The 18,441-nt window shown below is 40.5% G+C and overlaps 1 protein-coding gene across 1 annotated transcript in view; it reads right to left on the reverse strand.

The window, feature by feature from the left end:
* The window catches only part of CRIM1 (cysteine rich transmembrane BMP regulator 1), a 206,715-nt gene that overhangs the window by 54,405 nt on the left and 133,869 nt on the right, over window positions 1-18,441 (reverse strand). The window contains exon 7 of the mRNA XM_065891147.1: window positions 17,459-17,656. Within this exon, the coding sequence (XP_065747219.1) occupies window positions 17,459-17,656 (198 nt within the window). The remainder of the gene's footprint in view (window positions 1-17,458; window positions 17,657-18,441) is intronic.

An 18,441-nucleotide genomic window follows, 5' to 3' on the forward strand; every position in this document is an offset into this window, starting at 1 on the left:
GGGCAAGGAAATGTCTTGGGCACATCTACACAGACCCAAAGCTTGTATTCATTACTGACATTTAAGTTTATGAGAAACTTTTGCCTTCAGAAAGTATATGATGGAAAAATATATATCTCGGCAGATGACACTGACACTGAAAATGCATAATAATCACAGGGCAGTATGGGATTTTATTTTCAGTGAATTTTAGGGATTTGTTAAGATAATCAATGGTGATGTGCATGCTATTTTTGGTACCTATTATGATTAATGGATGGGATTAGGATTGTGCTCTGTGGCTAGAAAGTAAAAAAAAAAAAAAAAAAATTGGGTTGTTTGAGGATCAGAACCACAATACTGACAGTCCCACCCTTTATCCAAATGACTGTATCCACTAGGTAGCCAGCTCCAGGGGTACGTCAAGCACACATTTCTTTAGCAGAAGAAATATGTTCAACATGTTTCCCTGTAACATTCAGGATAACAGCTTGAGCTAAGTTTAACAAATGGGAAAAAAATGCATAGAAGGGCTATTTAAGTAGGTGCTGGTTCTACAATGCTGTGTTGTAAATATTTTAGGTAAAACAAGTCCTCCTGGATGTCTTCCAGGCCTCAGATGACGTGGCAGAATGCAAAGCAGCCAAACATTATTCTGTGCCTCTAAAATTAATATTTCCCCATTCATCGATGATGTACATTAGAGGGAAGAAACCGGAAAGTATGTAAGTTTCAAAATCTGATTCCCTCAATACTTATTAAAATAAAACAGAAAAACTCAACAAAACCAATTTACTCTAAAGCTATTCAACTGCCCCTCAATAGATTAGGCTGAACACAACACTCATCGTGATACATTAAATGTAGACAGAAGTCTAAATTATTTTTAAAAAGCATTTTAACACTAGTCATCTCACTTTATTATGTTAAATAAGTATTCTTTTCCTTTTCAAATACGAAGTGGAACAAATTTTAAAAACTTTTTTTTTTTTTTTTTTTTTTGCGGTACGCGGGCCTCTCACTGTTGTGGCCTCTCCCGTTGCGGAGCACAGGCTCCGGACGCACAAGCTCAGTGGCCATGGCTCATGGGCCCAGCCGCTCCACGGCATGTGGGATCTTCCTGGACCAGGGCACGAACCCATGTCCCCTGCATTGGCAGGCGGACTCTCAACCACTGCACTACCAGGGAAGCCCAAAAACTTTTTAAGGATGGTGGAGCATGTGTTTGGGGTACTTACTGCTGTTATCCTCTGTCACTGGAGTAACTGCTGATTTGTAACAGACACATATGCAGGCAACTAGCTGTCTCCTAACATTTTATCTAAAGTCATACATTATGTACTATTCCCTTTTATCATTCTCTCAACATTTTAATGCTCAGTTTCCTACCATGTGAGGCCATCTCTATTTTAGAATTCTGTAAACTATAAATTGTTTAGCAAAAACACTGATATTATCATAAATGGATCTGAGAGTCTGCTTTCAGTCCAGTATATTAATATGTAATCTCAGAACTGGTCCTGTTACTAACATCAGGGCAGTCTTTTGAGAATGAAGTGCTGTGAGTCTACTGAAATTCAATTTCTTATTCTACATAATGAACACCAAAGTGAGACACACTTGATACCATCCTGAATGAGAGTATTTCAAATCAACATTGCATTTACAGTCCTTAGAGAATAACCAAGAGCTGGTTAGACTTTTTGCAGTTTCTATACAAGGAAGTTCTTGGTGGGGGAAGAGGTAAGTTTGAAGATTGTTTCTAATCCAAATAAGTAAAGGAGCTTGAGGAAGTGTTAGTGAAATCTGTGAAACGTGCACTGTGCTTGTTAGAGCAGCCTGAAATTTGCGTATTGGGAATTGTTATTATCCCACACATTCTTTAGTTTATGGCACAGTGCTCTGAATATGGAATATATCCTGATGGGTCTTGGCCTGAAGACCAGATGATCCTCATTTATATCCCACTTTTCTGTGCTCTTAGATTACACGGGGGTACAATACTGACATGACATGCTAGAGAGTACATGCTCCTCTAGAAGGATGATGGCGATGCCATGTCCTTGGAGAGTTTGGTGATTATCAGTTGAACAGAGGTCCTGCTAAGACTTTTGGAGACAAATGCATCTGCCTGTTGCTGGAAGCAAAGAAAATGGTCTCCTTTTAAATTAGTTGGGCAGATATGCGTTAGTGGGCCTCTTTCAGAAGAGAGAAATGGTCTTGGATCTCCTTGTTCAGGAGAATGAGAAAATGCTTGCACAAAGATGGATTTGGCGAGGGGAAATTCAATGAAGTACTGCTTACAGGATCACCCTGAAATTCCGTCTCATCTTGTATTGAATCAGCTGAGGAATTAAAGAAATACCTTAATGTCCTCCAAAGGAAGAAGGCTTGAAACAGCAGGAATTCATTGTCTTTGGCTACAACTATTTCTAAAGGGAACCCTGGAACCGCTTCTTTGTGGAGAAGAATTCTAGAAATATTTTCTGAGCCTAGAAGCAATAAAGAACAAAAATGGGTGTTTGTTATGTCTATATCCATTTGCTGTTTCCTACCCTGCATCTGGGTGGGAATCTCTACTTTCCTCCACCTGTCCTTTTCCTGAATGATTTTTGAAGACTTTCCAAGTACCTTATACTGTCCGGAAGAGCTATTTTTACAAGAACCCTTGGGATTGTGTCAGGAATGCAGATGTTCAGCACCAATTCTTATCCCAAGTCTTAGAAAACAAAATTCTGGAAAAAAACTATTATAACTTGCAGTAACATAAGCAAACACAGATTGGCTCTTTATTTTATGTTTAATTAAAATTAGGGATGGATATTTCTTTCACATCCTAGGAGGCCCAACAAACCCCTTATCAGTAAAAACATTTCCAGGAAAACATTCACGTTTTTCAAGATTTAGAGAACCTCAGACACTAAGTTTCTGAAGAACACCACCAATATTCTACACTGATGTTCAAATATTTTCTAGAAGCAATTTTATCTGCTTAATGGGGATATTAAGGTACTGTGATCACAATTAATTTGGTCAAGAGTATAAAGTTTGAAATGAAAACCATTATTTTAACTCCACGGCCATATCACTAGACCATAAGGTAACATACCTTTCATTATTCAGGGGGTATAAATGTGTTAAGCAAATCTAAGCTCTATACTTTCTTGCTTTTTGTTATTTTAGTTTATGGAAAATTTTCCAAAAAGAGGAAAGGAAAGTAAGAAGTTGAAACTCCAATCCAACCTTTTAAGGTGTTGACTTAAAGTTTTAGTATCAGTCCTGTCATCATCATATTGGATATTTCAACATGTTGGGGACAACAACAGAACAAAAAAGAATGTATTTTGACTACCAGTTATTTAAAAATGTGTAATAATAATGTTCATTTGCTTCTGAAACAATGTATATAATCACTGATTTTTATTTTTCAGATATAGCTTAAATGAAAATGTTAATAAATGCTTTTTGGTGTCTAATCTGTATTACTCCACCGAACTCCTGGTTTTGAATTAATACATACAAGGTTCTTCTCATTACCTTGATTACTACGAGCTGTTTATCTTGCAAATAATACTAATTATCTCCATTGAGAAATATGTGAAGCACCCTTTCTGATTAGCAACCCTGGGAAGGCTGACAGCCAACTAGTAGCTCTTGAGTATGCGTGGGTGACTCTGGAAAAGTACACTCGTGTAAGGCATACAGAGCCACCGTACTTAGGACCGTCTGCAGCACTGACTCTGTTAGGCGGGTAGTAATTAGCTCTGGTTTCAGACCTGAATCGTCTCTAGGAGTACTGCTGCTTCCCCATGCTGTGCTCTGGGTGAATGGCAGGTCTGGAGGGCCTGGCTGTGGGCAGCAGCTGTCTACCAGCACCCTAGATTCCTACGAATCGTGTAAGTGCATGCACGCGTACACAGACACCCACAAACCAAGAAAAGTTTTCCTGGAAAAATCTCTCTGTAGGCAAATTTCTAGAAAACATAGTGTTTTTTTAATGGCAGATATGTTCTTAAATTTCTTTTATAAGTTAAAAAAATTTCATATGGAAGTAATAAGATAAACGAAGCTAATTCCTATCTGTCTCTTATTACTTCTCCTTTTGGAATTTATTAATGGTATGCATACTTCACGTAGCTTTTCTGTGTAAATTCGCAAGCCTGCTTATTTGATTGCGAGAAACAAAGATGAACAATTATGTTGTCCTTTCAGACCTAATTCAGGCACTCTCTTCCTTAAGATTTCTTGGGGGGGGGTGGGGGTAGGGGGGAATGGCTGGACTTGGTTAAGCAATGTATCTATTAAGTGGGAAAATTCCAAAGCTTCACTTGGTTTATATGGCTAAATATATCAGGCCTCCTTATAGCCCAACAATTACTGGTAGCCTGTCCAGGGCCATAAAACTGGAGATAAAGTTGGCCAAGACAGAACCAAAGGAGATAGCTTATCTGTTTTACTGTGTCTTCATATGTCATTCTGTTACCACAGTTGCTTTTCAAATGTGACCATAACTAGTCAGAAAACCATTCAAATAAATCAGCAAATTGTTAATATAACTGCAGCCTAGGAAAAGGTAAAGATGAAATGTTCCCAAATGAAGCTAGAGGGAAAACTCTATTAATGTAGACAATAAGAAAAAAAAAGTTGAGGATACAAAAATTCCCTAATCTGGAAGTGGGAATTTCCATGGGGTATGAATGTGTATTTAAGAAAGTCTCATTGAGTCATGGAAAAAAATCTCCTACAGTTGGAATTTTCAAATTCTTTCAGCCACTACACATTTATCCTTTTTTTCCCTTTGTATATATTTCTCATAACAACACCTACATCCTTGTAATTTCTAAAGTACTTATCTCAGAGCAGTTTCTTTATTTTAAAATGAATGGTGTGAAAATGTTCCCAAGACTTGTATGATTTTATGGGCAGATAGAGAAGCAATATATTTACTTTAGGCCTATTTATTAACTTTGTATGCTTTTCCAAGGAATCTTGGCTGTCGGTCATATTTTTCTTCCTTTACCAATCTCATGTTTAATAGGAAAAGACAGTACTACGATTATGTGATTATTAAAAGACCACAAAAAGAAAAATTAAAAAAAAATTTTAACAGAGAATGGTTTATCTTTTTCCAGGAATTCAGCTTGAGAGAGCTCACAAAATGACTGGATTCCAAGAATAATCTGGACCTTTTATACTTGTCTTATATTTTATCCTTATATTATTGTTATTGTTTATTTTCACAGAGACTATATCTTGGTAAACTTTAACTGGGAAAAATGTGCCATATTTATAAGTACATGTGTATATGTGTATCTGTACATTTTAATAGCTATATTCGGCTGGGAGAGGGGTGTCAGATGGTCAGAATTCTGTTATTTCAACCTGCCGCTCTGGGAAATGGCTGAGGACCAGCGGGGAAGGATTTTCACATTAGGGGCAATGGTTTGTTCACTGTTTACAACTTCAGCATCTAGCACAGTACTTGGCCCACTGTCGCACTTAATGAATGAACAAAGAGGACAAAAAGACACCTGAGAACTGAAATTCAGCGCACATTTTTTTAGAAAGAGCCCCACTCAATATTGTCCCCAACAGGCCGAATCTATAATTTCCTAACTTTTGTAGGATTGGACAGTACGTTCCTTAGGGTCTTCGTCAAGGCAGAAGTCCCTTGCACATAGTAGGTACCCAATAAATGAGCTCCACTGAAGTAGCAAGCTAGATTTAAAAGGCTGTTGTGAACCTGACACACTAGTAACAATGAAAACTAAATGCAAGTCCCCAAACCCAAACAGTCTAAAACGAGGTACTCAGTAGCCTATGAAATGGTTAAACTATGATCTGCACTTCTGGCCTAACAAGGCACAAAAGTACACAGAGCACTGTGGAAGGCCTTCCTTCAAAATTCTTAACATAAAATCTGACACCCCAGATTTCAATTATCTGGGTAATCCATTTCTGTGACTACCTCACTCCTTGATGGTGCCAAATAAATAAAGTGTTATTAAAATAGTCCTGAAAATAACCGGGCACTCACTCAACTCGGCATCTCATCTCGTACTGGATGAAGGATGGGTGCTTGTGCCGAAGGCCCAGCAAATCTGCCTGCTGATTAAGCAACGACCGGCAGGAATCAGAGTGAGACAAGGGAAGCGTGTGGATCAGAAGGCACAAGTGTTGATGACGGTCTATCTCGGTGCTGGGCACACTCAGTGGAGACCTGACTACCACTGCTCAGGGCCTGCAGCCTGGCTGGGTGTGAATGAGGCTGGGCCCACGGCAAGCGTGAGGACAGAGACATCTGGGGAGAGAGCTCAGCGCTCTCGGGTGGAGCTGTTTCCCCAGGTGGGAGAGGCAGGAACGGACAAGGGGGAAGCAGGCTTTCCAAGAGGTCAAACAGCAAGGTCAAAATTCCAGGCCGAGGTTCAGGGAAAACCCGGATCAAAGGCTGGGTCACAAAAGACAAAAATAACAGTAACTGGGGTCTCAGTAATGAGAATGGAGCCAGGAGCAAGAAAAGCCTTGAATCTGAGCCACAATGATCAAATACTTTGATATTCACTGACTTATTTTCTTCACCCTCTCCCTTCTTACGATAAGGGTTCTAGAGAAGTAATGCCAAGGACATGGACTTGGGGTTAGAAGAATGAGCTTGAGTCCCTGTTCTTTCATTATCTTACACATGATGCTGAACCTCTTTGGGCTTCTATAAAGTGGGGATTCCCACTATTCCTACCTCACAAGATCATCGTAAGACTCAAATAAGATCGTAAAGAGGGGACTGTTCCATAAACTCGAAGTGTTAACAGAATGTTACTTGTTGCTATAATTATTGTTGAAATGACTAGCCTGCCTGCTTAGAGCTAGAACTGGTCTCAGATGATGGCTCAGTAAATGAATTATGAGTCCTTTTGCAAGCCTCAAATGTTCAGCTGATAAATGCTCTGACAACTGGCTTGGCATTCTGAATCCCGTCCATTGTAACTTAAGCATCATTTCTATCTCCACTGATAACATGAAAAGCATCTGGGATGTGGGTGGGTCCATGACATCCTTTCATATGGTCTGGTAAGCTTTGGAGGGTGTTAGTGCCTGGCCACTGGCGCCTTTCACATCTGCTGAGTTGCAGTCTGAATATCATTGTTTCGACTTTTGACTGTGTCCATGGTGTCTCGAAGAGAAGAGAAATCTCTTCATAATCAGCTTATCCAGTGTGAGTTGAAACAATGCTTCTGTGTGCCTGGCTGACCCCATGCTTCCTCTCTCATGATGGGTGCCTTGCTGGATCTTCGAAGATGAGGGCAAATTCATCACAGTACAATTTATACTGTTCTGGTAGTTTTGCCAGTAGTTCTGCCATCCTCAAGCTGAAAGAGGATATGGAAAATCCATCTCTAAAAGATGTCTTTGATCAGCAAATCTTAGTTTCAGTAAGTCAGTGATATGAAACTTATGCCAATAATGAGATAATTCAACCAGTACTTTCTTAACAATAATACTGGTTGGGGTGGTCATGTTTGAAACAATAATGTCCTCAGTGTCTCTGTCACAGCACTGCCGAACACCCCCATTGCTTTCATCTGGTCTAAGATCTCCATGGAATCTTTTTAAAACTTGGTTCCCAGAAAGCATGAGAGAGTCACAGTCTTGAAAAGATCTAAGCTTGCTGCCGTCTTTCAATATGCAAGGCCTGAGGCCGGCCCAAACTGACAATTTATTATCTCCGAACATTTTTTTAGTTTCATGAACAAAATAGAGACTCCCTGAGCTGCTTTAAAATGTGAGCTGATTTGCAGGGCAATCGCTTTCCAATTAAGCTGAAAAAGAACACCATTTTTTGTGTTGTCCTTCAAATGCCCAAACTACGGGTGGCAGGACCACAGTGCAAGGCACTGGTGCAGGGGCACCGAATACATAAACAAGCATTAAATATACTTTGCTGGATTCCAAAGCAGACCCAAGGCAGTCTCAAATTATATATGTATATGTTTTTAAAGTGAGGAAATGAGGACCAAGGTAACTTTTAAGTAGAAAGAATACGTTGCAGCCAGGAATGCGGTCGGCACACAGGGTGCACGCTGTGAGGTCCTGCCTGGTTGGGGACGTGGCTTACAGACTCATCTCTCAGTTTGCTCTAGCAGCCAAGGGAAAAAATCAAACCCAGAGCGCCGCCTGACTCTCAGGGTCCCCAAGGACCAAGCGCTTGTTGGTCTCAGAATGTTCTTGGGGAGTCTTAGTCTTGGTTCATGATGCTGCAGAACGAGAGCTGGAGCCTCGAACTGAATCTTATTTTCGACTGGCAGCGAGTATTAAATTCTGTGGTCTCCAATGGTCTGGATCTCTGAATTGGGCTCTGTTTCAAACGAATGTGATAAATCCAGCTTCTCTTAGATGTGAAAGTAAAATTCACTGGATGTGTAAACAGGTATCCTGTAGACATACATGGCAAGTGAAAACTTGGTCAAACTGCTAATAATTCAGCTCGAATTGAAAAATGTGTAAAATGCGATGCATCACTATCCTCTCACGTTTCGAACAAATTTCAAAAAAGTTCTAACTGTTCATTATTGCTTGTCCCATATCAAATTTGGATTAAACTGATGGTATGACCCCCAGACCAAGATCTGGCCCTGCCAAGCCCCCGGGTAACAGATTTCCCAACCTGCGTGATGATGGATAGTGAGCATTTCGGGAGTCTCAAATGCAGAGGATAACAGGTGGGTACGATCCAGCTCCCTGACACCTCAGCAGCCACCTGTGACGGGAGATCCATCAATGGGCAAGGGATGTTCTTCAGTAGACATTTTCATTCCTTCGCTCTGCCCTGTTATTTTACAACAATATTGCAGCAGGTATTTTATCTTCAACAATCCGCCAGACACAGCACAGAAAATACTTCAATAGGGCCTTTAAAAACAGTTCACTGGGTTGCTCACCATCTCTAATACTAACCCTCACGTATTAAACAATGTGAAATCATTTTGCTCATTTAAGGTTAAGACTATACAATGAGACAGTTTAAAATGGTACAATCAGAAGTGGAATTTGAGAACTAAAATATAAGAAATAAATTATATTGGAATCACCACCATTTTTTTTTTTTTTTTGCGGTACATGGGCCTCTCACTGTTGTGGCCTCTCCCGCTGCAGAGCACAGGCTCCAGACATGCGGGCTCAGCGGCCATGGCTCACAGGCCTAGCCGCTCCGCGGCACGTGGGATCTTCCCGGACCGGGGCACGAACCCATGTCCCGTGCATCGGCAGGCGGACTCTCAACCACGGCACCACCAGGGAAGCCCTCACCATCACTTTTAAAATAGTTATTTCTAGAGGGAAATTATTTTAGTCTAATTTATTTGAAAATAAGTCTGAATGGAACATCTGCAATTCCACAAAAAGTTGTAATATAATAGATGACCATTTAAATATATGCCTCTAGTCCCTAGAAGTCATACAAATACTATGTGGTAAGTGAACTGATTTTTTTTTTCCAATAAACACACCAGGAGTTGCACTTACAAATAAGTGTTACTGCTAAAAGCACTCACTTTTGTGGGCTATATGCTTGTGCTAAAATGTTGTTCATGTTAAAATTCTATTTGAAACTTCTCTTCAGAATCGCTTTCAGAGGAAATTACTGTGTTACAGAAGACAGAGTGCCTTTACTTCACTGTCATTTTTTGCTTCTTCTGAAACGTTTTACCCAGCTAGATCACCCAGCCTTTCCACCAGACTTAGATGTGAATGACTTTGACTATTTCCTAGAGTCTAATAAACCTCTAAAGTCAGGGGTTTACAAAGCTAAGAATTTTCAAAAGGATGTGCGTGAGGCAAGCTGCAATGTCAGTTTCAACAGAGAAGTACCAAAAATATTCTGAACGATGGTATTCTTGCAATAGCTGTACAGTTCCCATATAACTATTTTGAAAGGAAAAACACTTCACTTGGATATGTAAGGCTTGGTTATGTTTAAAAGTAATTTCATTGTGTTAAAAATAATTTCACTACTTTATAGTTGGACCTTGCATTGATGGGAACAAATAAACAAGCTTCATATAAAAAGTGCTGTCAGGTGCTTTAAATACAGGTGTGCTGAGACCTATCCATTCCTTAGAATTGAGGCAAACAGTGGAAGGAGATGAAGATGAGGATTTTAAAGTAAGATGGTCTAATAAGCCATGGCTAGTAAAGCAGGACATCTCTCAAAACGTAGACAATGTGATTAACAGTTAAAATGCTAAATTCTATTAGGTTGACAAAAGCTAAAAGGAAACCAATTCTGCTACTTCTGGTCAATGGTTGTACCCTAAAGAAAATGGAATCTTTCTTTTTAATGTCCATAAGCCTTTTCTGAAGGGCATGTCTCTTAATAACCTTCATTAACTTCTGTTTGGTTGCCTAAGAGTTGTCTCTTATCCAAAAAAAGTTTAACACAGTCTCAGTAGAGATTGTGTTTATTTAAGCTCGTTGGAAAAACATTCCTATCATTTCAAGAATGACTAAATATTTTTCATTCACATAGCTGGCATTCCAGACTCTGTTTTCCTGCCTCTGTTGATTAGATGAAAATTAGCAGGCCCAAGTCTGAACTATTAGATTCGATTATGATCTTAGTAGGAAAATTATGAGACTCCTGGCAGTAATGCCCATTTAGGTATGGGAAGTAAACAGCAGAGGAAATAAAGAGGAACCTGCCCCTTGCAGGCCACTTCCACAGGGAAATACTTAATAGGTGGGACTGCCACATGCCGGAAAATCACAGGCAAAGGTTTCTCTAATCAAGTGTTTCAGAATCAGCTCTGAACCATACCATTCTAATGTTATTTGAAATACCTAAAGATACTTTAAATCCCCAGAGAAAACAAAAATACTATGAAATTCATTCATGAACAATTTTGGATGCTTAGGTTAAAGGACACCTAGGTTGACACACGGTCATCTGCTATGCATTTGTTACCCCACATATGGCCTTATTTGAACAAGCCAAAAAACACACTGTGCTATATTTTAATTTCCACTTATGGAACTAGTTTCCAGGACACTTAAGAGTTAAAGGATGAAACAACATGCCTAACAGTCTTTGAAATATTATGAATATTTTATTATTCTTGGCCTACTAATAATAGCATAGTATATGGCACTGAAGCAGTACCACCCATAAACTGAGTTTTGATCCCTGTTACGTACCAGAACATTAATATCATGTGACCCTGTGGCATCTTTGACTTCACTGCCTCTGGGGTCAGCCAAACTATGTTTGATTCCTTGCCACAGAAGAAGTAGCTTAATCGTTTGAGATACTGTTTGGTGAGGAAGTATTATGGGCGGGGCTGGAAACATATTTTCTTGTTTCAAGGAATTCCCACCCAGATATGTGCCTGGTACAGACTTTTCCAGCAGCCCAGTAGAAACCTCATTTGAAGGGTGGCTTGATTCAAACTATATCAGAATTTATGGAAAGAATATAGCGCTCCCATAAAATCAGTATTGATGATGAGGAGGACAGTCTATTTCACAGCTCAAAGACCTCCAGCCCTTTAGAGGACCACAGCATATGATCTACTGGGTGAGCTGATGCTGAAGTGGCTCATTAAATCCACAAGGTCAAGAAATGCCTCATGTCCTCTCTTCAACACTGTCCCAGGTAGGACCAGGATTTCCCAAGTAAGGGATCCAAGACAGCCGGTTGGCAGGAAGATGGTTGATGGCACAGCTATCACATTCCATCCTAAGTCCAGAGAATTAGAAAGACTCCATGGACAGGGAGTCAATTTTTATTCCTCCACTCCAAGAGTTGGTTAAGTCCAGGTTAGCAGAATCACGAGGCCTGCCTGAAACTCAGCTCAGTTTCAGACAATAACTCTGCAAATAACTTTCATTTGAAGTTCTTATTATGGAAAAAATCTTTAAAATACTGAAGTAGATAGAATAATATGATGGACCCTCATATACCCGTTACTCAGCTGTGACAATCTACAAATAACTCTCTTATTTCCTGTGCGAATTTGGAAATGGATTTTGCTTTTGTTTCAGAGAAACAGAAATAGTACAAAGGAAAGTACCCATTGTGGTTGGAAAGTACCCAACCACAAGCATGGAATTTATTTACCACCAACTCAAATCCTAATAATGAATGCTAACTTGTAAAATATTACCGATGTTGTTTCTAGTTCTTGAAAAGTGATACTCTTGGCGTTGGCTCTGAAATCCCCAGGGTCATCAAAACCATCAACTCATCCCAGCTAGAGACGCTGCACATACTGGGCCTAAAGAACACTCAGGTCACAGTGGCCACCTGGGCAGGGTCCAGCCACAGCCCAAGATGAGACAGCAGATCAGATCTGACATCAAGACTAATCAGGGATGATGAAATTCTTATCTCCTGCATCAGGTGGAGATGGCCTCACACTTGTCCACATATCTTGCATTTTTCCTGTTGCGTCATCACCGTCATGTCATTACCTCATGAAACCAGTATTTCCCTCCCCAACACCTTATCTTACTTTTTTTTTTTTTTTTTTTCCGGTACACAGGCCTCTCACTGCTGTGGCCTCTCCCGTCGCGGAGCACAGGCTCCGGACGCACAGGCTCAGCGGCCATGGCTCACAGGCCCAGCTGCTCCATGGCATGTGGGACCCTCTGGGACCGGAGCACGAACCCGCGTCCCCCGCGTCGGCAGGCGGACTCCCAACCACTGCGCCACCAGGGAAGCCCCCTTATATTACTTTAAATTATAAAACAAACGGATATTTTTTTTTCATGGAAAATGGCACCCTGTCCTTAAGGTCCCTCTGACATTAAGAATCAACTTAGATAGGATTTATACCTGGCATTACTGGGAAATCAACTAGCAAATTATTCTCAATACCTAACTGTGATATTAAAAAAAAAAAAGTCTAGCTGAAAATAAGGCAGTGGCACTTATACACTCTCAGCGCAGGTCTTAAAAGCAGTACATTAAATGTGACAGTGAGCATTATTAGCCTTGGAGGGTCTGGAGAAGGCCCACTTTAATTCTGTGATTCTGGACTTCAGGGGCTGAACTGAGGGAGGATAAACCACAGTTTACAAGTCAGTCTTGGAAGGCTGCCCCTGGGTGGGAGTCGAGAGCTACATGCTCAGTCAGGAGGGTGAGCAGTCAATCTGAAGCTAACTGGTCCAATTCACCTGTAGGCGTCTGGACCCACCGTGTGCCAAACATACTTCGTATAACACTCTGCTTTCCGTGCTCAAAGTGCATTTTCAAATAGAAGCATTTATACATTAATCTTTCTTCAGTTCACCAGAGGTCAGCATCTGACCCCTTTAACAGCATTGGTTAAGGAAACCCTCTACCAGCGTCTGCTGTCTTACTCCAGTCTTTTCCCCCTTCGCTAACTCACTCACTCATCATCCATTCATTAATGGATGGTATTAATGAGCACCTAATTAAATGACAGGTGCTGTTTTAGGGATTCAAAAGCATACGGTAAATCCTAGCTCATGGGGGACGCAGCCTCTTTTAGGCTACTGGTCAATAAGTGCACTCTGTCTCAGAGGCAGTATCCTTGCAGGGGTCCAGAGCCAGGACTCTGGAGATACACCGCTCTGCCACTTCCGAGCTGTAGGCCCTTGGGCAAGTTACATGACTTCTGAACTTTGGGTTCTGTGATCATAAATTGGGATGGCAGTACCTGCACAAGAGGGTAGCTGTGAGGATCAAATGGGCTGATGCTCTTAAAGCACTGAGGCCTGGCTCACAGTCACAGTGTGCAAGAAATGTCAGCTACTCTCATAAGGGCTACAAACAAGATGATGCAAATGGTGCTAGATGCCGAGGAAGACAATTCTGCTGCCCTCCTTTTTTGTTTTAAGTTTGTTAGAAAATAACGACATATCTCCCATATAGATGCTTAAACTGCAAACTTTATCTGCCATTCCATGTGTTTCCATTCTAGCTTTTTACAAGGGCCAGAAAATAAAAATAATGCAATTGATGAGCAAGAGGAGATGTAGAGAAAAGCCAATAGAACAAACCATAAGAATACAATCAGTTATAGACTTACAGACTGGGAAGGCTTATCTGTGTACCTGAATTGGGTGTTGACACTAACTTGCTAAGACTTAATCAAGAGAGTACTTAAGTGCCAATTTAAACAGCACTCAGGTACTTGTGAATTGAGTTAGCTGTCAAGTAACAGCATAGTCTTTAAGGGCCCCCAGGTTCACATTCCCAGTCCTCCAGGAGTAACCAAGCACATTATGTTGTCATTTGGAAGGTATGTATCTCCAATAACAACAGCAGTCACAACAAGGTTCTTCCTCCCTGAAGGTCCAAACACACCATATTTGGTGATGCAGTAATTTATTTAGGAAGAATCTAAACCCACAATCCTTGTGTGGGGTCCCTTTCATCAAATTTCAGACTCTATGTATCTTGGGACTGTAGCTAATAAGGGTGAGAGCCAACATTTGTTATGCAATTATGCACAGAGGAATCTACTGTGTATAAACTGCATAAACACCAGCCTTTCTGTTTCCTCCAAATAATTCTGGCTGATTATTTATTACACAACAATGCCTTGCTTTTTTCTTATTCTGTCTAATCCTTTGGTTCTTCGGAAATCACTTGAAATTCTATTTAAATAGGCTATTGAATGACTGCTGAGAAAAATATTTTTGAATACTTCCAGAGTCTTTCTTGGATCCTGAAAACTAAGCAATAAGATTTATTTGCCTTGCATTATTTTGTAAGTTTATTATTATTAATAAATAAGTTTATTACAATATTATTCATAGATAATAAAACTTTCACGATCATTATCCTAAGCTGTACATTGTTTTTTTTTATCCCCATGCCAAAAGAATCTTTTTTTTTTTTTTTTCCAAAAGAATCTTTTGTCTTCTGAACACATCTTAAAATGAGGGTGCCACTGGAGAGTAAACGCAGTTTTATGTGAAACTTATTACTTAACTGACTTTAAAACAAAAACAAGAAACAGAAGATAAATTAGTTCTCTGAGAACTAAACAATGGAACCTTCTGCAAGGCTGAGACCAGCAGAGCCTAACAGCTTGGAATAAAGATGCCAAGTCTGGTGAAGTGAAGGAGACAACCTGAATGTGAGGCTTGAGAAGCAAATCGAGGATGAGTCTCAAAGGCATCCTTCCCCCGAGGTCCTCAGATTCAGGGGAGAGGGCAGGTGGGAGATCACATCAAAAACACCCGGAGTAGTTGTCGAACTGCAAATGATCTCCTCCCGTCATCAAACTCCTGTGTGTCCCAACACAGGGCCAAAAGCCAGAGATGAAGAGAGATAGAAGGGAACTAGAAATAGGGGCAGGTGGAAACTGAGATGACCTCTGGGAGCAGAGGAAGCAGACAAAAATGTAGTTGAATCTGACAGACTTCAGTTGATCCCAGCTCAGCCACATATTGGCAACTGACCTTGGGAAAAATTATCTAAATCTCTCTAAACCCTAATTTCTTTACCTTTAAAATGGTATAATAAGGCCTTTGGCAGAGTGTTAATGTGAGAATTAAATGAAATCAGGTACAAATAAAAAGCACTTACCCCACAGCACCTGAATGCAGACATTCTGTTTTTCCTGGTTTAATTTAAAAGAGCCTAAATAGTTTCTTTGACGTTTACTAGGAGTTATCCCTTATTTAGTTTGTGTCCGATGTGGTATCTGGATTACAGAAGGTTCTTAATAAATTTTTTGGAATTAATGGCTGACCCAAACTGTCACTCTTTTCTCAAACAGTGCAAGATTACAACGTGACCCAGCTGTTTCAGAGACCAAACTCTAAGTGATCAAACTAACATCTACTTCCTACCCAAACATCTATATGACATAAGAATAAATCAGTTTCTCATACATATAATATATATTCTTGTCTATTCACCAACTGCTTCCCTTCTCCACTCACCACAATGGATATGCTAATGACGGGCAAAGATGAGGGCAAAGGGTTTGCCTTTCTTACTTTTAGAAAAAAGGCCCTACTTTTTTTTTTAACAAGTTTTTCAAAGTCTTATTTTCAATCTAGACTCAAGACTCATGAAGTTAAAGGGTTACTGTTTACTGGATTTTATATATGTTTTTAATTTTTCTTACATTATCATGCACATACATATACTTAAATATACATATGTAAATATACATATACTTAAATAACAGATTGCCCCTAATTCCTAGGGATAGATATTCCCATCTTTATCAGCTTCAGAGGGCATCCTTCCTTGTAAAGCTGACCGTACATCATCAAACATATTATTGCACACTTCTTTTTCCAGCACTGAAACACTGCCTTCAGGGGATAGGAGGAGTATATGTGTGAGGTGGGTGGGTGATTTCCACAAAATTGGTCATCTGGAAGCTATAAAGTTTTGGAGTGTGGCAGCTGCATTCTGAGTAGAGTAATGGTGAGGGAATTGGTGATGTCAATAGAACCAGAATCCTCCAGCTTAAATTTTTATATGATTTTTAAGGTCTTTAATAATTCTAACCCCTCAGAAGTTAATGAAGCCAGTCAGGCAAACTCTGAAGTCTGAGTTGATTAAAATTTCGGTAGAAGCAAAAAGACTTCTTGACAGAGGACTCAGTCTACTTGACTGAATTTCTGAAAAGACCTGTCAGTTCCTTAATAGCTGTTTTAAAAAATTCCAGAAGGATCCATCTTCCACAAGGAGTAATTTTTGACCCACTTTAGCTCATTTCACTATGCAAATGTGCTTCTTAATGACGGACACTCTCTATTGGAACTGTCAGTATAGATATTCAATCTCTTGTCTGTACTAACAGACATGGACCAAGGATTAAGGCTGACTTGAGTAAGTGTGCAAAGAATCTTCCCAGGATGGGGGAAATGGCCTGGAATAGTGGTTGGGATGGAAAGACTAGTCCAGGATATCTCAGGCTCTCTCCATTAAACAGGAAGAGAGGTAGTGAATGCAGGTAACCAAGACATAAGAAAAAGCCCGAAAGGAACTGCAAAGCCACAGCCATCGTGATATTAGAAGCAGAATGGATGCTCAGGGTGAGGACTCCAGGCAGTGAAAACCACCTTTGATGGCTCCAGGTTTTTCATCTAGTTGCCAGGACTCTTGGGCTTATGTAAGCATTACAAGTTGAACAAGCTATGCTTTGAGTCATGGGTCTTATTTCCAATTTCATTTCATTTCATTGTGTTGACCTTTGGATGTTAATCAGGCTTGCGGTGAACTGAATTAAAATGTATATATTCCTTGACTGTAAAGTATTCAGATAAGCATTATCTGCAGTGGCAAAATAAAACCCACACTATTCTCACTGTAAATGTGTAACATTTCCCCCAAATGATTAGTTTGGGCTGTATAATAAATTCATCTGCAACTGGTAACAGCATGAAGCAGACATTATGCCTGAGGAAACAGAAAACAAGCAAGCACATACTGGTAGAAGCTTATCCAACTCGACACATTCGCCAGGGGCTCGTTAGAATCTACAAGGGTTACCTTCACACACAGGGCAACACTCCCCAGGCACTTTGACGGGGTTCATGCAGCTCTGTCCGCAGGCCGTCGCGACACAGTGGGGTTCTCCGTTGATGCACTGGCAGAACGTGCAGTCGTCCTCCCGCCACCGGTCCCCGTGGGCACGGATCTGACCATTGGCATAGCAGCCAGCGGGATTGTTGAAAGGATACACGGGATCTAAATTAAAACGTGAATTCAGAGTAAGACTGAGGGCATTCTACATCTTATCTCTGCCTGCACCTAGAGACATTTTTTTCCCAGGTTCTCGTCATCAGCAGTTCTTTTCCAGCTGTGCTCAGCAGAAGCTCAGGGCCACAGGAGGTGTCTCTAGGGGGACATGCAAAAGCAGCTGTCATGCTGAATTTCTGTCCACCCATCCTGACACGGCACACAGGGCAGGGGATCTGAGGCATAAAAACCAATGTGCAGGTGTTATCATTTCATAAAGGTGCAAAACTTTGTGGATGGAGCTGTGGGTTGGTCGTGAGAAAAAAATGCTGATCCATTTTAGGCTCTGATGATGCCTTCTGAGTTGCCAACTTAAATGTTTATTACACCTCCATTTTACCTCCTGTAAAGTGGAAAGAATAATGCCCCATCTAACTTATAGTGAGCCTGTTATTTCTAGGACTAACTGAAGTCTATCTCACGGTGCCTGGAGGCACAGTGAGGTGTATACAGTTCCCTGCTGTGGCCTTATTCAGGACAGGACTGACACAGCTTCTCTAAACCATTCATGGCACTGCTTGTGCCCTGGAGGGAAAGCTGTGAACATACGCTGTTTTTCTCCCCCAAGCTGAGCAGTCAAGCAGCAGCTGAGGCTGGGGAACGTAGGTAGCCAAGGATAGTGTAAAAAAGTTTTCTGAGGTTGCTGACAAGCCCATAAATAAAAAATCCCCAAATATCCTTATAAATGAAAGCAACTAGATAAATCACTCAATGTTCTTTTTCAGAAACATAAA

Source organism: Phocoena phocoena, chromosome 14 (genome assembly GCF_963924675.1).
Source record: "Phocoena phocoena chromosome 14, mPhoPho1.1, whole genome shotgun sequence".
In the NCBI taxonomy this organism is placed as follows: Eukaryota; Metazoa; Chordata; class Mammalia; order Artiodactyla; family Phocoenidae; genus Phocoena; species Phocoena phocoena.